Here is a 21,675-nt window from a genome sequence, read left to right as displayed (position 1 = left end):
AATTGAACAGGGTCTGTTGTTCCGTCATATTTGTCCATAATTTTAGAAATTTATACGACCGTATTTCTGTATGAATCACTGAGGCCGTATGTGAGTGCTCTTGTTGAAAGAGACTCAGTGAGTCCTTGGGCCACCCCCCTTCCTCAGTATGTCCAAGGTGTAGGCATCCAGGAAAGGGTTGGTACTTATAAGATTTACGAGTATGTTAGGCAAGGAACCAAAGCCCGGTGGGACCAAAACTCGATGACACGCTTGTTTTAAGCATGGCCAATGGCATTGGGAGGTGAATTTGCGGCATAGATCTCAATGGCTTGAAGATGTCAGCCACCATTAGGTTCAGTGCTTGTGTGATCCTTAGCAATCCCTCTATCATGGCCATGTCAAAGTGCCTAAATGCTCCTTAATGAACAATCACAGTTTTTTTAGGTTTTTTTTAATACCTTCCCACAATCCGTTAGCCTCAAGAGGCTTGGCGTACTCTTCGTTGGATCAAACGGGTGTCCGTTTGCCCTACTTAGCTTAGGCGCTATATGCACGTGAATGACCTCTTAGAGATATTTTTTTCGAAAAAGCGTATGCTAGGAACTTCCTATATGGAAGAGGAGATCCTGAAACCTATTTTCCATCACTGTCTCAAGATGAAAACTTTTTCCAATAATTTTTTCCCTATTTCGCAGCACGTTTTTGAGGATGTTTCAAAAGGAATTTTGAAAAACTCTGTATGAGGGAGTTGTAGTATTTTTGGAGTATTGCAACTTTGTTTAGAACCCTGAGTTGTCTGTGATTTTGTCATTTAGACCCTCAAAAAGTAGCCCAAATATGGCTCATCATCGTTTTTGTGCTAATTTTTACGATTTTTCATGGTTTAGGCTGTTTTTTACCTCTATTTTTGGGTCGAATTTTGAGGCTGCTGCGTCAGAGGCCAAAATAGTCGATTTTGACTTCGGACGACCGAGTCCAAAGTCGAAGAGCTCAATGTCAGCTTTTTGTAGTATTTTTACTACAACTTTGTTTCCCTAAGTTGTCTGTGATTTTGTCATTTAGACCCTCAAGAAGTAGCCCGAATATGGGTCATCGTCGTTTTTGCGCTAATTTTTATGATTTTTCATAGTTTAGGTTGTTTTTTGCCTCTATTTTCGGGTTGAATTTTGAGGCTGCTGGTCAGAGGCCAAAATAGTCGATTTTGACTTCGGACAACCGAGTCCAAAGTCGAAGAGCTCAATGTCAGCTTTTTTTCTGATGAACCCTAGAGCGCCTTTATCGGATATACGGTTTAGGAGAAACAGACCTCCAAACAAGGATGTTTTCCAGAGTCTTTTTTACGGATTTCACGAGTTTTATAAATTTTGAATTATTTTTTTTGTGTGTGAACTCTAGTTCCGTGAAATTACAGAAAATGGTTCACGCCGTGAAGAACCAGACTCCATAGAATATTAAATTCGATTTTTTTTTGGCGTGTGAACTTTAGTTCCGTGAAATTGTAGAAAATGGTTCACACCGTGAGCCAGACTCCACGGAATATCAAATTCAAATTTTTTTAAAAATTTTTTTTTACGTCTGAACTTTCACTACTGGATTTACATTCACGGTCGAAATTTTTTCGTTAACGGCGGCTAGAATTTTTCCGTTCACGGTCGGATTTCTCCGTTCAAGCCGAAATTTTTCTGTTAATGACCGGATTTCCGTTCACGGCTGGAATTTTTCCGTTCACGGTCGGAATTTTTGTTCACGGCTGGTTTTTTTTTAGTCGTGGGAAATACGAATTTCCCTTTTTGGAGGGGAATATTTTTGAATTTAAAATGAAAGGGGTATGGGTATTTTTCTTAAAAAAAAGTAAGTGGAAATCAAAAAAGTCAACCTTTTAAAATGGCATCCTTACACCCTTCAATGATCCCCAAAATGGATAATTTTAACAACTCATGAGCATTTATTGATTAAATGCTCATTAGTCTTAATGAGTTATGTAAAAAAGTAATTAAGAATTATTCCAAGATTAAACCTTTCACTAATCTTTTTCTCTTTTACACTAGTCAAGGACTCTAATTAACCATTAATCTCTAATTAATTCACACAATTAAGCTCATCATTAGATAGAGTAAGAGAATGCTAATCTTTGTACATCAACAATTGTGTAAATTAATCTCTAATTAATTCACGCAATTAAGTGCATCATTGGATAGAGCAAGGGAATGCTAATCTTTGTACATCAATAATTGTGTAAATTAATCTAAATTAGGAGATTAATTAGACTCTTAATTATAGTCTCTTCCTTTAAGGTAAATTTAAGCAAAGAGGGTCAAATTTCTCCAATTGATGAAAAATTTGATGTGATTAGGTGTTTTGATGCATCTAAATGCTCTCAAAACACTCAAAAACTCCAATTTTAACTACTCATACGATCAATTTAGACCCTAATTAACACATTTTTTAATTTTTTGGCCTCTTGAACAAGATTAATCACCCTTAATGACAAAAACCAGTCCATTAAGAGAATGTCAAATTCAAGGATTTTTTGATGGTTTTAAGATTTTTTTTGAAAGATTAAGTTACTCCTAATGCTTGGTAACACTCTAATCCAAATAATTTCAACAAAAAGCACACAATTAAACTAAAATTAATAATCTTAGTTTTATGTTTAAACTAAAGAGAGCTAACATTCTCTAAGAATTGCATTCTATTGCATTGTTTGATGCAATGGATGGATGCAAACTAAGCCTAATACAAATAATGTGCAAGCCCTAAGAACATGAAAAACCACAAAAACAACAACAAAAATAATAAATTAATCTAAAAATGAAGCCAAAAGCATTCTTTTCAAAAACAAAAAAAAAGAGCTATTCTATACCAAATCTCATACAAATCACCATCAAATCCACATCTTTTTCATGGAAAACAATTAATCAAGATAATGGGCAATGGGTTATGCGTATATTAGAGGCAAAACGATGGAAAAAGCCAAGGGATGGCTCCCCATCAGCGGCTCCAAAAATGTTATGGCTTACCCTAACCCTCCTTGAAACATATTCAAAAAGAGATTACCTGGTCAACCGCAACTGTCGTTGAGGATCTTTCCAATGGTCGAGCTCATAACCCTTGAGGTCTCCAAGCTTTACAACTCCTTGATGAGAAGCAATTCGACCGCGTCTCCCACGAGCGTTGTCACACCGCCGTAACCACACAACTCCTCACACCTTATTCTAACCTAATCAAACCTTATACTAACTAAATGTTAATTTATACTCTTAATAATAGTTCGATACTAATTAATACTAAACTTACTGCTTAGCTAATACTATTTAAGTACTTAAACTAACTTAATACTAGTCAACTACTAAATACCAATTTAATCCTCCTAGATACTAGTTTATACTAACTAGTTCCTCACACTCACACTATCTAGAATACTAACCTAACTAAACTACTTAACTAATCAATAATATTAAAAATTGACACTAATTACTAACAAGAAAATTAATCCTAACTCCTAACATGACTAATCACTAACATTAAGATTAATGTCAATTATCAATCTTTCTTGCTAATATTAATTAGTAACACTAGCACTAACTACAAAACAGTAATTACTGAAACAGAAAAAACCCTTTAACAAAAACACTCATAACCACAAAATTCACACAATCTTATGTAACTTTCTCCTAAGCTAGGTAAAAAAGTGATGTCAATGACAATGATGGTGTGTAGCATGTCAGTCTAATGAAGGATAGTATTAGTAAACCATGGCGTGTGTGAACATCACCCAATAAACACATAGCATGTGAACAACCCTTACACCACCATAATTATCTAAAACGTGTAAGCAATCCTCATGATCAAGTAAAGTGTAGATAAACCAAAGACATGAGGTGTAGGTCAAAAAAATGTGAATAAAGGGTTAATAGGTTAGATAAAGAATAAAAGAGGGGGTAATGGGCTGAACACAGTGTGAAAATGTAAGAAGGTCAAAAAAAACTTAGGGTAAGGAATGGTGTGAATGGGTAAAAGAAACCGAAGTTTTAATGGGAATAGGTGCCCTTCTTTTTTTTCTCAAATATTTTTTCCATGTTTTCCTTGTCACGCTAGCAACCAATGCTCAATGAAGGTATGGCTCTGATTGTGTGTCTCTTGCAGAGCCTTGTTACAAAGAAGGCGATGCTGCAAGTATAGCATTTATCTATGATGGCTCTAAATATTATGTGTCCTATAGAGCCTTACAACAAGGTGATCATGCAAGCATATATCTTGTTATTTTGTTTGTGATTACCCCACTGCCTTTCTTTAAGAAAACACTAAACATAGAAAGCTTGGAGTTTTTCTTTTTTTCTTCTTCTTTTGTGTTGCTACTACTAATGGCAAGGAAAAACTACCTTTCATACTTAAACTCTGAGAATTATAAAGATTGTTCACAAAGATCAAATATAAAATAGCTCCTAATAGAAGAAAGAACAAAACTCCTCTCACATGTCAAGTTTCTCTCTCACCATCTACTTCCTAGGCCATGGTCGTGCTTTAGAGTTTTGCTCCCTATGCATTACAAAAACTGTGTAATTACGTACTCTCATCTGGTTGCGATAAAGCCAGTCCACTTTCCTTTTGGTTTCACAAATATGACACTCTGTGTTATGGTGATGGTTTTATAAAGGTCACAGAGTGTGTCGAGTATCCAATCCTCTTTCTCTACATTCACATAAATTGGTCCATACTATATTAGGTATACATACCTCAAGGCTCATGTCTGTAGGCTCACAGCTCACATGTCAAGGCTCACGGCACATATCTCCAGGCTCACATTTGCAAGCTCGATTCACAGCTTTTTTTGTAGGAGTGTGGGCTAACATTCCCTACCCGAGAGCTAGTTTGGCTTGGTTTTTGGTAGTTTTATGATTTTTTAGAGAGAGATCTTAATCCTAGTTAATGGTTGTAATGCAACTACTAAAATATTTTTTACTAGTTTTTAGATGCTCTTGCATGCTTCTACTCCACCAATTCAACAATGTCTGAACAAATTATAAAATGCATGAACCAAATTTAATAATCACTCTAATTCAACCTAATGGAGCTCATTGCTCATGTTTTCAAAGTGGATATTCCACTCCTAATCACAATTGCTAAGCTAATTAGTCGAATCATATTGATCTTGGAGTAGGATCGTTTGGGGTAGAATCGCCAGATCCAACCCTTAGAGTCGAATCCTTTTTGACCAGGCTCGCATGATCAAGACATAATATCTAGAATTGTCTACAAGTGCATTAATGAGCTTTTAATTAGCAATAATAGTCATGAACGTGGGAGTCAATGCCACCGTACCTACCAAATTTATAGGGAATATTTTTTGAACATGCAGTTACACCACAATCAAGGTTGTCACATGATTGACACTAATAGTTAGTAGCATAGAGTCGAATTGGCCAATCCTAAAAACATGCAATTGCACCTCAATCACATGAGGTGTTCATCTGATTGACACTGACAGTTGGCAAACAACCAAATTGGCTAATCCTAAAACATACAATCGTTGATCCAAGTCTCAGATCGTGGGTCAACTCAAATCGCTACTACGATCCAAGGGTTGAGTCATCCGAAATCTAAAATTGCCCAGTTCTTAAATGCCCAAAAGTAGGATCGCCCAATTCTTAAATCGTTCAACTATTGAATCGTTCCATCATCAAGGATCGCTCCATCTGGAATCATTTCGACCAGAATCGTTTCTAGTGAATCATTTTCAAAAAGAATCGTTCTCTAATAGAATCATAAGAGGTCAATCACCCAAGTAGAATCACATCGATCCTACTGAGACAAATTCTAGAGGTATTTTTTAAAAAAATAAAAACTTAGCTAGTGCAAGGAATTTTAAGGCAAGTTGAGGATAGATGTAGGTACGCATATACCACACAAAGGGAAGGAAAAGGTAGCAAGGAACTCATATCTAGATGGTGACTCTCTCTAGTGACTCCGAGCATAGCCTTGGATGAGGAGCTTGGCATTCCATTAGTGCAAGGAGAACCAGGACTATTTTGAGGACACTTGGTAGTGAACCAGGTGTACACGTCCACGAGGGTATCAACAAGTTGAGATATGATGGATATACAGCCCATCATTATGATTACATTGTTAAAGAAATACAAGACTTGGAGATCGCATATTTTGAGAAGGCACTTGGAAATAAAAAATGGGAAGATATTATGGATGAGGAGATGGCACCATTGGATGCAAATGCAACATGGGTGTTAGTGCCTTTACCTAAGGAAAAGAAGGCGATTGAATGTAAGTGGGTGAACAAAGTAAAACATAACTCAAATGGATCATTGAGAACGTATAAATTTCCAAGGGTTATGCGTAGACCTATGGCATTCACTATGAGAAGACATCCAGCTCGGTTACGAGACAAGAATGGCAACCGTGTGAGAACTATCATTGCTATGGCTACAAGCAGCAAGAAAAGGGTTAGTCAAATGGATATAAAGAATTCTTTCTTGCATGGTGATTTAAGAAGAAGTATACATGATGTAGCCACGGGTTATGAGAGTGATGCACACCTAGATTTTGTGTACAGGTTACACAAAGCCTTGTATGCTTAAAGTAGGCACCCGAAGATGGTTAAATGATGTAGATTTTTACGAGGCACATAGAGGGATCATGTTAAAAACACAAATAGACAAATCATGCTATTAGTCATTTATAATCACTGATGGTGGTGACATACATGATGTCAGGATGTTTTTGAAGCAACAGTTTTTGAGATAAAGGATTTGAGTGAGATGTAATATTTCTTGGTGGTGAGATCACATCATAGCATTGTGTTGTTACAAAGATAATATGGCTTGACATGTTGTCCAAGTATGGTATGACAGGCTATAAGCCTATTTCACTGCCATTGGAGTAGAACACAAAGCTTTCCTTCACAGATACAGGTGACTCCAATATTTGCAGGCACATAGTGGGTAGCTTGATCTACATAACCATTACTAGACCAGACTTGAGCTATGTTGTTAGACTTGTGAGTCAAATTATGCAAGCCCCCAAAGAAGCCACACTTACATGTGGCTAGATGGATTCTCGGGTACATAAAGTCCATAATTTATTATAGAGTTTTCTATGAGGCTGGCACAGAGATACAACTACATGGGTACATATATGCTAATTAGGCTGGTAGTGTCATAGACAAGAGATCTACCAGCGGCTTTAAGCTTTCTTTTGGTAGTGTCATAGACAAGAGATCTATCACTGGCTTTATGATTTCTTTTGGGAGTGTTGTTGTGAGTTGGAGCAATAAGAAACAGCCAATAGCTGCCTTGTCAAGAATAGAGGCAGAGTACATGAGCACTAACATGGCAACTTATGAGGTAGCTTGGTTTCACAAGCTACTTGGTGATATGGGTGAGTCCATGCCCATGGATAGGACTATTTTCCTTTATTATGCCAACATGAGTAGCATATAGGTCGCCATACAGCTAGCCAGTAACCTAGACTTATACTTTGCTACTAGGACAAAGCACATTGAGATGCATTATCACTTTGTGAGAGGGAGAAGGTTCTAGCAGTGATGTAGATCTAGTATATGTCAGCATAGAGGATCTCATGGTGGCTAACATCTTTATAAAGGCATTGGGTATACAGAAAAGCTCCACAAGTTCATGAGCTTATTTGGAGTGTAGTGTGTGAAGTTGAGCTCGAGGGGGAGTGTTGAGATATCGAGCTCAAATAGTGCCACAGACATTGATAACCCACCTGGGTGATAGTTTTCGCACTTATGCCACTAGCACAATTAGTGAGATTATGGTTAATATATCACAGTGGATGACATGTTATGTGATAGTCACATTTGGATTATTAGAGTATAGCATAGTTATAGCGCCAGATCATATAGTCGGGTTCACACTATGGACCAATCATTGTATGTTGTAGTAGGAGAGTACTTTCCCTTATGGTTTATACTCTTGTCTCTTTAGTCTATGGTTATAGAGAAGAGAAGAAGATAGAAGAAAATTCAACCATCCATCTCTCTTGTGTCTTACCCATCTTGTGTGTGTGTGTTGCTTGCAATGAACTTAAGCTCTCCCTCTCCCCCGCATTCTCTTTAAAAGAAAGGAAAATGTTCGTGAAGGGAAAATCTTCATAAACCAGCAAAGGTCAATAGAAATTCTATGTATTATAGGTGGTTGGTGAATCATTGAAAACATATAATGATATGAGGTCAAGAGTTGTTGGTCATGTTCTTGTGTGATTCAAAAATTATTATTTAGATTATTTTTATGTTCCTTTATACAGCTTCTTTTTATGACAAGTGTTTAAATACACAAAATCTCATGCTTTTGGGAACTCGTCAATGTTATTACGAATTTCTTCCAAGAAAAAATAGCTTCATTCTTTATTTGAGTAAATGAATAATAAGGGTGAATTTTAAAGAATAGCATTGTTATCTCTTAAGAAATTATTTTCAATGCCTATTTAGTTTTTAATGGTAAACCACAAGAATGCACACATATCTTTCTTAGGAGTTTAATTTTTTAATGGGTAAGCCACAAGAATGCAGACATATCTTTCTTAGGAGTTTAATTTTTTAGATGAAATGGCCATCTTTAGTGTGGTGAAAGATTAACTATCTATACACTGTCAATCAACGTGACTTATAAGTATGTTCTTTTGTACAACTGAATTGATATATTTTAGATTGTTTCTCTTTTGGCAAATAATTTGATGGGCAAACAATGTCTTTCATTCAATAGGCACAATCACCAAACTAAAACTTCATGAGCTCTCAAATGATTATGGAAGATTGAATGTACAATAGGCAAAATCACAGAACTAGAACTTCATGAGCTTTCAATTGATTGTTCCTTCTACTTACCTTTTTCTTTACGCAAATATAAATATGTAAAATCATGGAAAATTACAAAAAACCTTTTACTTTCTTATGACTAAAATATCAATTAAAGAAGCGAAGTGTTCTTTTATTTTGATGTTAATGCCATTATATGCTCACGATTATTGTAAAGACTTGAAGATGAAGTAGTGTATTTTTCCATTAATTTCCACTTGACCCAAAAAAATTGAAGTCAAAAGTAATATTGAAGAATCTCTACTTAATTTCTAGACCTCCTACAAATGACTATTAAAGCCACTATATGGTTTGTGTGGTGCCACATGGCAACTCAAGAATGCACATAGAAATGTAATTCTAGAATTGAGAAACTATAAGAAGAATTAGGAAAAAATTCTCAATAGTTGCTCATAGTCCACCCTTCCCAAAGATCATGAGTTCAAAACCTAGGTAGTGGTGCTTGCTCATGTCTCCAACCAAAGAAAGAGATGTGAATTGTCTTTCTTTTCAAGGATGGAATAATTGCACCAGAAAGAATGGATAGCTGGGAGGCCAAGTCTTACAAAACCTCATGTCACACTCATTGTGAGTTGTTGAAGCTAGTGGACAAGGAAGGAAAATGAGGTTATAGAATAATCAAGGCATTAAAACAACATCATGTGGCCCATCTCCTCAAGATCATTCTATAAGAAACAATGGAGATATGGTGGGAATCTTGAAGGTGGGTGACATGGACTACAAGTTTGCATACTAATATGAGAGAATCTTTAGGAGGGTGAGCAATAAAGAAAAGGAATGTGGCAAGTGAGAAGTGACAAGGAGGTTTCACATAAAATTAGCGTTGATGTGATGATTTACACCATAATTATTAGTAGTTAGAAATGGAGGTGGGTGGGACATTGCATCAAAGCTTGGATTATTTTATTTAAATTTCATTGTTTAGGTGGGCAAAACCATGATTGCAAGGAGGCATAAATGCAACGTCAAAGCAAGCACTAGGGAGGTGCTTATATCAACTTAGTCTAAAGGTAGGATTGCAACAAGGAGAGGGAGGGATTAATATAAGGTCAAAGGAAGCATTAGTGGGCTGCTTACTAAGGTAGGATTGAAAGGAGGGATAAATATAAGGTCAAAGGAAGGATTAGTGACTTGATTAGCATGATGAGAATGGAGTTTTGTTCATCAGACGAAGACTAGAGGTTAGCTTAGCGCACAATAACCTTCGCCTCTCGTCTTCCTCTGGCGACCAAAGCTCAATTTCTCTAAAGTAGAGACAGCATCAGCACTCACACGGTAAAAAAAAAGCCTCAACCTTCCGATTGATTGCTAATTGTGCTCGCAAAGTCAATCCCAACCGTTGGATGGTTGTTAACAACGTAATTGTGCTCGCGAATTCACATCCCAACCGTTGGATGGCTGTTAAAAACGCTCGCGAATTCAATCCCAAGCGTCGGATGGCCGTAAAAACGTTTTTGTCGCAAATTCAATTCCAACCGTTGGATAGTTGTTAAATCGTAATCGTGCTCGCAAATTCAATCCCAACCGTTAGATCTAATATTGCTCGTAGTATTTACTACAAAGCAGGGTACACGAGATCACAAATTTAATCCCAACCGTTGGATTGCAAGATGGTCGGTGGGGAATATTTCTTAATAAGTATGTATAATATGCGTTATAACACTTGCACCCTCTATTTAAATATGTTGTATGATTTACTATTTATACGAATTTATAATTTATATTGGTTGATTTTCTATTTACCAGCTTAGCTTCTGTATCCGTACTGTGTGTGGTGCGATCTCTCTTTTATAGTTTTGTGGATTTGGTTTAAAGCTTTATCTCAGTGTTTAATTGCATTAATGCATTAATGGTCAAGTTCTGTGTGGTGCCGCCTACCCATCTCTCTTTTATAGTTTTGTGGATTTGGTTTAAAGCTTTATCTAAGTGTTTAATTGCACTAATGCATTAATGGTTAAGTTTGGTTCCAAGTCAACAATAACTATGGGAATGCATGTATGGATATTCTTGCTGTATTTGTTTCGAAATCATGGTCTTTTCATGATGGAGAATATGTTTTTCTATTGATTAAATGTTGGGATGATATAATATCAGTGGCCAAAATGCCTATAATTATCTATGGACAAAAATTCTTATAACTATCTATGGATGAAAATGCTTATAACTATGGAGACCTTGAATATTCTCTGAGGGAGAGTCCCATGAATAGAGGACCATGATATCCATTTTTTGTTCAATATACCTATGACAAATTTTGCATGATGTTTCTAACTTGAGCCCAGCTCGTGGACCAGGCAACTAGTAGAGTCACTAAATTTTATGGATTCTTTGATTGGTGCTTGGGGGTTTGTCCCTTGAGGTAAGGCCAAGGTATTGGCCTCTTATCAATGAAAGATCTGAGTACTAGGAGGGTATTCTCCCCTTTGATACTGGTGAAAGAGCCTAGACTTAGAAGAGGACTAGCTCTTTGAGATCGCCCCTAGATAAGGCTCTTGGGCCACATTCAGCATTCATGTGGCAAGGCCAATGGCAAGGCCAAGACTCTTAGACTGTAGACCACTCTCTATGGTAAGATCAAGGGATTGACTCGGTAACTACACCAAGATATGGCTTGGCTAAGATGGCTAAGATTTGGCTTTCTATAGCAACCTAGAGAAGACATGAGATTTTGTAGCCAAGAACCAAACTAGAAGTGTAATTGGTTGTCACAAAATTCGGGATAGAAAGATTCATTGAGGAATCATATTTAGAGCATCATCAAATGTGTTACAATATTGAGAACTCTTGCTTACATAGATTTGGATTCCATCGATTGGGATTTGATACTAGATTTGCATTTTCTATTGGCCTTATAACCGATTTGTATTCCACATATTGGGATTTGATACTAAATCTACATATTCTAGTGGCCTTATAACCCATCTTAGGAATTATCAAATATATTCTCTCATTTGTATCTGAAACATATGCTTTTGATGAAGCTTTGTAGATACAAATATTCTTTTTTGGTAGTGTGTGACGAGACCAATTGGAATATTATGGTTTGCATTATGACTTTTATCTTACAAAGTTGAGTACAATTTTCAAGCAACCAAGGAAGATGTCATCATTACGGACATTCCTTCCCATTTTTCATATATGAATGTGCACTAAAAGAAAATAAGATGTGATGTACAAGCTTTGCAAATAGAACGTTATCTACTTCAAGACGAAGAATGTATTCTTTTGTCCTGATTTGATGCTTAAGAATTGGTCTCGAGACATTTATACTTTGTTAGTGTGGTCAATGGAAACGAGAGGATGCAAACAAATAACCCCATGAAACTCCATATTTACCCAATTATTAGGCATGTACATAAGGGTGAAAGTAAGGAAATTTTGTGTGTTTGATCTTAGCAGATTTAGGGTTTATAAACAATCTCTGTATTCTAATATGATATAAACAAGATTACTCACATAAGTGGACAACAAGCACTTTGACATATTTGCACATCCTTTCCATATATTTGGGCCCTTTTCAAGTTTGAAAAAGGGAGATCTCAACCTCATCAACACTCGACATCTTCAATTCACAAGGTGTACATATATGACTTTTAAGGTTGTACATACAGTTAGGTACTGTGTTACAATCGATACTATGTCCACACAGATCTCCGTGCAATCCGCATCACTTATAATCAACCTTAAACTACTGTTGTACTTCTTGTTTTTTCATCCTTCCGACTGAGTTATTGTTCGGACTGATTTATTGTTTGTACCAACTATACCAATTGATGTGTTGTTTGCACTAACTTTAGGACATTTATTTTGTTGTTGCCTTTATCTTTACGGCCATCACTGTGTGAAGAAGAGAAATGCCCCCAAGGTTGTACACATTGCAACACTTCTTGGTTAATAAAATATTCCCATGGTGGGTTTTTTTTGTTTGTTTTAAGAATAAAGGCCCCACGCAGTGTCACCTGCACATATCTTCTGCAAGTGGTTTAAAGATATTAACTGAGTGTACAAAAGCATGGTAATGACAACATACATGTACCATGCACATACCAGCATAAAATATTTGACCTGAAATCTATGATCATAAGATAGAGATCCATTTTGACCGCATTATGGTTTAGTAGACAATTATTGCAAGAAGGCACCATAGAAAATGCATCACATCTACAAAGTTACACCTTAACATCCGAACCTCATGTCGCAATCACACAAGCAGTCAGAGAAATTTGGGCAGCAACAGAGGAGATCCGCGTAAATGACAGAAAAAAGAGCCAGTTCCTCTACACACACAAGAATGAAACTCGTTGGGCAGTGGACTACGTCCTTAGATGAGAAGATGAACATTGTATGTTGACCAGAGTAAAATTGCAATAACTTCACACCATGTTGCCCCATAGTGAGCTTGATTGCTAGGGCAAGCACATGCAATGACGTGGCCCTTGTTAGTACTAGAGACACATGCGCTTAATAAGGCTCATGAAAAGGACTCGGCCGTTTTTATCACTACCAAGAAAATAAACCTTACAGAGAGAACGGCAAGCACTACTAACTGGTCATCATTACATGAGCTCTTTCTTTTGCGACTGCCATCGTGCCAGCCACACCATGCTCTTGCATATATATATGTATTCCCTGCCCCCAACAAAAAACTAGAAAATGTCTCGAACCGAAAATTACCTTTCATACTTCCTGCAAGAATAAATAAATACCTAGCCAAGTATGTAAAGCTCTTATCTTCTGGCTTTAGCTGCTGCAACCTACCATTTTCCTCATGATCACTCACACTTGATAGATCGGTATATATGGCGTACAAAAACTAAGGAAGCTCTGAAACCTACTGTTCCCAGCATGAGGAAAAATCCAAAGCAAATGCAGGCCATGTAGCCAAAAAAGAAGGATGTCTGCATGAAACCATTCATATCAGAACGTGCAAAATAATAGTAAAAGCAGTAGCCAAAGATGAACACGCCTGTTGATCCCCCACACAGGACAGACCTGCAGCAAAGAAACCTCTCTAAGTCAGTTCAGAACAAATTGAGCAAGTTTGCATTACTGCAGATTTAATACATAAAACAATCGAGACCAATTCATAAGAAAGAAACGGACACCCCCTTGAGAAAGGGCTGATATGCAAAGTCTCCCTTTGAAAAAAACTGATATGCAACATCTCCACCCTTTGTCTCAACCCCAGGTGGTCTAAAGAATTGCAGACCTCTTTTTTATTGTTTCGCCACTGCAACCAGCTTTCCAGTTCCTGCCTTCCCAAGGTGTACCATGGGCTTCTTCCACTGATTGGGTGCCTATCAGGTTTCAAGTACTTACCACCCCCCCCCCCCCCCCCAAAAAAGGATGCGGAAACTGCAGCCCAAGCGGCTGGTCTTGCGTCCCTTCATGTGTTCATATCTTCCCCAATGAACCTTCTGCAAGGCCCTTTGTTCCTTCATTAGGATGGTTCGCTTTTCATGCAGAGAGTCAAATTTTAAAGCTATCCTAAGCAGTGTTTTGTGACTTGCCTAATGACAAATGGTGCAGCTTGGGTGGCCATAGCCATGTCCACGGCGAAGCTGCAGCGGCAGATGATCAACACCACCCCACTCAGACAACACCCGAACTGGGGCTACCCCTCCTCATTGCCCCGCCCGCCAGCTCTTTCTCCTTCACTCACCCCCTTTCTTGCCCGCCTGTTCAGCCTTAGGACCTGTCTCCTTCCCCACTTTGCCCTCCTTGTCAGATCCCACAGGCACGCTCTTCAGTAATGAGTGATCTCCCTTGGTCTCAACCCCTCGGAGGACTCTCATGGCAGCTGCTCGATCTTCCCCGTCTGAGGCCGCCCCAGCTGCACATTTTCTGATGCGGACCTTGAGCTTTTCGGTATTGTTGCTGGAAACGACTGTTGGGTAGAAGGGCAGCTAGCCTGCGCGCACACACACACACACACACACAACCTCAAGCACAGAGAAACGTAGGAGTGCTGGAAAAGATGTACTTTTTTTTTCCCGAGAAAAGATCCTTTCATTAGTTATATAAAAAAAAACGCCCGTAGGGCTACAAAAGACCCTCTCCTGTTCATAAGAAAACAGAGCAGAGATCCAAGCAAGGCAACTAGGGAGACTCTCCCTAGGTGCAGAAAAGTACAAATATCAGTACAAAGAATTGAGGGGCTATATCATACAATAGGAGGGGGGAAAAGCCAAATAGGTGGCCTGTAGTGCCAGCGGGGGGAACCCACGTTTAGGGTATAGAAGGGACCACTGCGCCAAGTGGTATGAAAGGCCTGGCGCCACAAGATCGCCTCATCCGAGTCGCCCCGGATGCGGTCATACTGTCCTCGCAGGGTGTGGATCAACTCCTGCCAAATCCCCCGGACAGTCTCTGCTGGTGGCTCCGGTCTCCCCTCAAAGGTCCTGAAACACCGGGCTCTCCAGGTAAACCACATGGTGAAGCTGCTGAGGAGCTCCCATCGTAGATCCCTCTCCTGTGAGCTGGAAAAGATGTACTCAATGAATGATAAAATGAAAGTACAAGTGAGTACTAAAAAAGCCTAGGGCTAAGTGCCCAACACACAAAAGTGTGTTCACACGGGAAAAAACATGTGTCCAGTCACAGGAAAAAATGCCCGTGAGTAAGCTGGGTTCACACCTGAACTAGCCGGGAGTGGACATGCATGTATCAGCCTTGACCATTACATCTTCATCACCTGCAGAGATGTCTTCTGATGCCGTTGCTTTTGATGACTATGCTCTATAGTCAATACTTCTTGGTATGCATTGTCTGGTAGATGCATTTCAAGGGGGAGATTTTACTTGCCCACATGCAGTTGGTAATGCCTCATGGTCACTTATTTTTGTTGACCCTTATGCGTGTCTATGCTAGACGCTTTCTCTTATGTGATGTCTATTGGAGATGCCTTTTATGTTGTTTTCCCTTGCAACCGGATTGTTTTTGTTGACATTGTCACTTTCTCACATGTGATGTTTACTGGGAGTGCCTTCTACACACTTGGCCAGTGTTGGCTTGCCCTCATGGTTTTGACATGTCACATGTATATTATTCATTGTGGGATTATGCATCTTTTGTCACCAATTGGCCGACCATTTGGTCCATCTCCAGTTTTTGCGTCTCGTTCACTTGAGGCCAGGCCAGTGTCTCGTGTGAAGAGGCCAGTATTTTGCTGACATGGACGGGAGCCAGACTGGTGCCACCCGTGTGTTAGCAGGATGGTGTCGTATGGACGGGAGCCAGATCAGTGCCACCCGTGTATGACCTGGACTGTGTTCGATCCATGGGACTGTCACGCCATGGAAGAGCCAGTATTCGTGCCGTGTTTTACCTATGGGACTGTCACACCATAGGGAGACTCGTGCCTGGAACTGTGTCTTACCTATGGGACTGTCACTCCATAGGAAGACCAGGTTTTTATGTTTTTATGTCGTGCCAGTTTTGTGCCGACAGATATTTTTGTACTTGTTTCATGATTGGGAGATATATCCATGTTACTATTTGCACATGCACACATGATTTGCATGCTTGAAACTGTTTTCGCATGACATGTATTTGTGTGTTTGCCTGTTTGACGTGTTACTGAGCGGGGACGCCTGCCAGTGAGTCGTGAAGTCTGCCCTGTATTCTGACGAGTTTTAGTGCATGTGAACAGGTGGTAAGTACGTTACACATGTTGTTTTAATATTTTATTCTAACCCCTTTGTTTTATAAGGTTAGGTGTTCACATTTATTTAAAAGTGGGCACCCACTTAGGGACCAAGGTGGGGAGCCCCACTTAAGTGAGTGTGGGGGTGGGCATGGGCACCTACCCAAACTCCCCACCCACATGCAAACGTGGGTATCACCTAGTAAACTCCACTTTCATTTTTATTAAAAAAAAGCTCCCTCCTTCAAGCGTGGGCACCCCATCGCTTCCACCTTACGTGAGAACCGGCGGCTGTGTACTTTCTTTGCTCCCAGGCGGCTGAAGTTTGCTGCGCATGCTCCACTGATGGGCTGTGCGTACCATCTGCAGCAAGACTGCTGCGCATGCTGTTTTTCCCACTAAGCATGTTGCTTCTCCCACAGGCGCATGCTTCTACCTTAACCATAAGCGACTGCTTCTAAGGCTGCTGGCTGCCCTATTCTCTGCACTACAGGCTGCAGCCAAAGCACCTCCCCATGCTTCTCTACAGGCGACTGGCTACTGTTCTTGCTGTCCTACTGTCTATGTAACTGCTGGCTGCGCATGAGTTTCTACAGGCGGCTGGTTGACAGACAGCAGGCTGCGCTGTCCTCACCTCCACGTTGAAGATATCTGCAGATAACCCATCTTCTATCAGCTGTCACCTCCAATAGGTTGAGCTGCTGTACAGGCCAGAGGCGGCTGCTTTTTCCTATGCAGGCGACCATAACAAGCAAGTTGTGCAACCTCTCCTTCTCCTCCTCTGCACAGTAGCTACTATCAACAGAAGGATACAATTGGCTGCACCTCCACGCCATCTTCCTTCCTCCACGCTGCAGCCAGGCCTCTCCGCCCTTGCAAGTGGATGCTTCTTCTCTCACAGCAGGCGGCTGTACCCTTTGTGGTGGTGCCTGTCTTGAAAGTTCTACACGAGGCAACTCTTTCTTCAACAAGGGTGGCTACATCTTCTACACAAACACCACAAATATTTGGTTTTCTATCAACCATCTGCAAGTAAGTGATTTTCAGATTTGAGTAAAGTATTTTATGTTTAAATCTGATAAAGGATTCATCCCGCTCGGCCAACACCCGTTCGGTGCCGGGTTGTCCAAGCTATATTGGCAAACCTCGGTCCAAAGGTGCTAAGATCGGGAGAGCCAGGCGTTAGTACGAGAGCGCCTGTCTGTGCGTGGTCTCGGAACACCAGTGAGGCGCTCTCCGCGGAGTCCAGTGAAAGCACAGGACCGTAGCGATTGGACCACACTAGTGGTCGTTCTGCTTCGAGCTTCTACATCGAAATTCAAGCCTATTTGTTTGGTACTGTTTTCATATGTACATGGACATTATCTGGTTCTTGGAACCCATGGAGCATTGTATTTATTAAAATACTCCCAATAAATATATCATATATTGAGGGGGGGGTCGGCCGGTTCCGGCCCCAGTGCTGGTGTCCATCTTTCCATTTCATTTCTTTTAAATGCAAGTTGTTTTAAAGTTGTCCATTTCAAATTTGTGGTTTTAAAGTTGTGCTATTAAGCGTGTGGGTGTCCAACGGAGTCTTTCCCACTTGACGGGATCGGTTTCATCTTTACACTTGCCATACATGCCACTGATCATGGCATCGCTGAGAGTTTACCCATCCTCTCATAGCATTGGCTGATGCCCGCCCTGTGCCCCCACTTTTTCTCCCGATTTTCAGCTTTTCCCATTGCTGAATTTTTACTTTTATCAGCCCTACAATTCATCAGTTTCTCTCTTGTAGCTTACATTGCATGTCTCACAAGCATGACTTCTGGATCATGTTGCCTTTACACATGCGTATATCTACTACCTCTTCTTATGCTTATCACTGGTGCAATTACAGAGCTATGCTTTGCTCTCTTGTTGTCATTGATGTGGATTACATATAGTTCAGCTTGGCATTTGGATGCTTGCCTTCAGGGGGGTATTATGCGATGCCTCTTGATTTGATGCAGTTGATGTCCACATGATCTTTGACATGCATTTCAAGTGATGCATTTATGTACTACTGTGCTCTAGCATTACTATGACATTGGGGATTCTCCTTTTCCCCGTCATATAGTGCTTGCTTTTCTCATTGGCACTGCAGTTCATCTTTGCCATCGTGATCTCTCTTGATCACTCTTACTGTGGACCCGTTCACACCGTTCACTTGAGGGGGTTTGTTGGTTGTAGCCAAATTGACCTGATCTATACCTGTGAAAGAAGATGCTAGCTTTTTCTTTTTTTCACTCTCAATACGCTTCCTGCATTCCTCTATGGTGTCCCCTGTTTTCCTGCAATAATTACAGCGCTTTTTCTTTTCAAGCTTGTTCTCTCTCTTGGGAGGATCCAATGGGCTAGGTTTAGGCCCAGATCGATTCCCACGAAAGGGAGCAGCCATTGTTTACTCAGCACACATCATGTTGTTCCTGTTGGAACGGGATTGGCTCTTCATTGAGCAAGAGAGTCACAAGGTTGTCAAAAGTGACCGCATTAGGTAACAACCGTAGAGTGGTGCCAAATGTCTGATAAGAGTCGGGCAAATTACGCAAAACGGTCTGAACAAGATAGCCATCTGTCAAGACCTCATCAATGTTAATGAGCTGCTCTCGTAGGTCTTTCACATGCGTAAGGTACTGATCGATAGAGTCACCTTCAAACATGCAGTCAATCTCAAGCTTGCCCCGAAGGTAAGCTACATGAGCCTCATTTGCGACCTGAATACAACGCCACTAAGGTATCCCAAGCACCCTTTGCAGTGGTGCAGGAACGAATGTGCGGAATGATATACCTGCGGCACGAGAGAGCAATCAACGCATGGGCCTGAGCATCCCAAGTATGCTGCTGCTGGGTAGGAGGAGAACGAGGAGGTGGACCTGCAAGAGGGTGAGGGGGAATAACTTCACCTTCCATTGGAGCAGGTACTAGAGGACGCTCCTCAGTGCCATCCACATATAGCCATACATTCTTGGCAACCAATACATGACGCATCATATAAGCCCACATAGGGTAGTTATCCCCATTGAGCTTGTCCTCTTGAGATAGCATGCCCAAGAGATCATTATTACTGTTGGCCATGACAACACAGCAAACCTGTCACAAGTCACCACAAGTAGGCAATGCCCAGCAAAACCGTAAGAATGCGGGAGATAGATAGCATGATAATCAATGGACTGAAAGGGAACTCCTTCACCACAAGAAATACATATGCATGTCCCAAATATGCAAGTGTACTGCACGATGATGCAAATCTGTCAAAGTGTCCACAATGGCATACATATACTGCAACAAACCGCAAATGTATACATGTGCCGTGAAAAACACGATCAGCTTCAAATCTTGGCAGAATCAAAGGTAAATTGGTCGAATGCTACAAAAATGGGCTCAATGTAGAAAAGCCCCAATTTTTAGGCAGCCAATTAGACCAAATCTGAAACGGATCTGCACTTGTAAATCTGCTAAAGCAATTGTCACCTATACCAAATGCTATAATGCCCAAAAAAATTGGGAGAAATGCCCCAATGCCACGTAAATGTGCCTGTAACAACCAAAATGCCTGCAAATGTCTCTTATAGACCTATAAATAGTGCCAATTTCAGCAAAATTCTCAAATTTCTAGTGCAATTACGCACCAAATCTGTTGAAATCAATGCCAATGTGTGCCAATGTTGCAATTGCAGGCTCAATAGTGAAAAGCCCCAAATTTCAATAGACAAAATGTGTAACTTCAGGTCAAAAACTGCCAAATCCCACAAACCTGTAAATCTGTAAACCTGTGGGGACTGAAATTTTTGAAAAATTTCAAATGCCCCAAATTTTGAAGTGTGCAGGTGGGCGTAGATCTGTACGTTGTCAGTGCTTGCCAAGTACAGTCGGGCAGTTCGGGTCGGGTAGAAGGTGTAGACTGGGCGGCACAGGGGGAGTGGCGGCGCTGCGCAGAAGCTGCAAGGCCATGCAGTCAGGCGACGGCGCTGGTACAGTCGAGCGCACAGGGTAGGGCGGCGGCTGCAAGGCTTAGACGGCGCACAGCACTAGCGGTGGATTGGAAGGCGGCGCTAGTACAGTCGAGCGCACAGGGCAAGGCGGCGGCGGCTGCAAGGCGTTGACGGCGCATAGCTGTGGTCAGGCAAAACAAGTCGGCAGCTAATAGAGAAAATTGATGCAGGTCGACAGCTTCAAGAGAAGTGTTGCTCCTCTGTGTGCAATAGGCCAAAGCTGAGCAATAAGGGCAAACCCTAGCTCTGATGTGTAACCCTAACCCTAACCAAGCTCTAATACCAATGTTGGGTAGGAGGACAGCTAGCCTGCACACACACACACAACCTCAAGCACAGAGAAACGTAAGAGTGTTGGAAAAGATGTACTCAATGAATGATAAAATGAAAGTACAAGTGAGTACTAAAAAAGCCTAGGGCTAGGGCTAAGTGCCCAACACACAAAAGCATGTTCACACAAGAAAAAAACCTGTCCAGTCACAGGGAAAAAGTGCCCGTGAGTAAGCTGGGTTCACACTTGAACTAACTGGGAGTGGACATGACCAACAACGACCACTCTTGTCTGCAAACTGGTCGGCAGTCGACCAACACACGGGCAACTCCAAGATCTCCTACAGACAGCTCTCATTGGGGACCAAGGATAGATCACCAACATCCTGTTGGGCAACGGCTACATCAACGTAGCAGTCGACTCGGTAGCCGTGGAAGACAACACCATGTCGTGGAGCCCGATAGCGATTCAGGTGGCATAGACTTTCTTTGCCAGATGGCACAATGACTCTTTGGCATTTGTCACCAACTTTCCGATCACCATATGCTTACCTGCGATCCCTGAGGAGTATTTGACGCTTCTTCCGACAATTGGGAGCATCATGGGACAGAATCTAGACCCCCCCCTCCCCCAATTTTTTTTTTTTAAATTGCTGCTGACAGTCACTCAAGCACCCCTCGCTCCAGATTTGTGTCGTTTCACTAGAGCCTACCCCACCAGCTGGCAATCTCACCTCGACCACTACTATTTCCATCAATGGGTATAGTTCTCTAGGCTTCAGGCCAGTAGAAACAAGAACGGGTACAACGCCGATGGTGACGGCAATGGAGAGAAGAATAGAGCTAGAGTGGCTATATCATGTGATCTAATCATCTCCGCAAAAGCCAAATCCTATCACGTGATCTAA

At 40.7% G+C, this 21,675-nt stretch overlaps 1 protein-coding gene across 1 annotated transcript in view; it reads right to left on the bottom strand.

Annotated features, from left to right (window-relative positions):
* Window positions 1-13,176: 13,176 nt before the first annotated feature.
* The window catches only part of LOC147605483 (transmembrane 9 superfamily member 2-like), a 53,944-nt gene continuing 45,445 nt past the window's right edge, over window positions 13,177-21,675 (bottom strand). Inside the window, exon 7 of the mRNA XM_086793025.1 lies at window positions 13,177-13,828. Within this exon, the coding sequence (XP_086649151.1) occupies window positions 13,609-13,828 (220 nt within the window). The 3' untranslated portion in view covers window positions 13,177-13,608. The remainder of the gene's footprint in view (window positions 13,829-21,675) is intronic.

Source organism: Cibotium barometz, chromosome 59, assembly GCF_041138505.1.
Source record: "Cibotium barometz isolate CiBa-2024 chromosome 59, ASM4113850v1, whole genome shotgun sequence".
Taxonomy (NCBI): Eukaryota; Viridiplantae; Streptophyta; class Polypodiopsida; order Cyatheales; family Cibotiaceae; genus Cibotium; species Cibotium barometz.
This window is presented reverse-complemented; position numbering and strand designations above follow the sequence as displayed.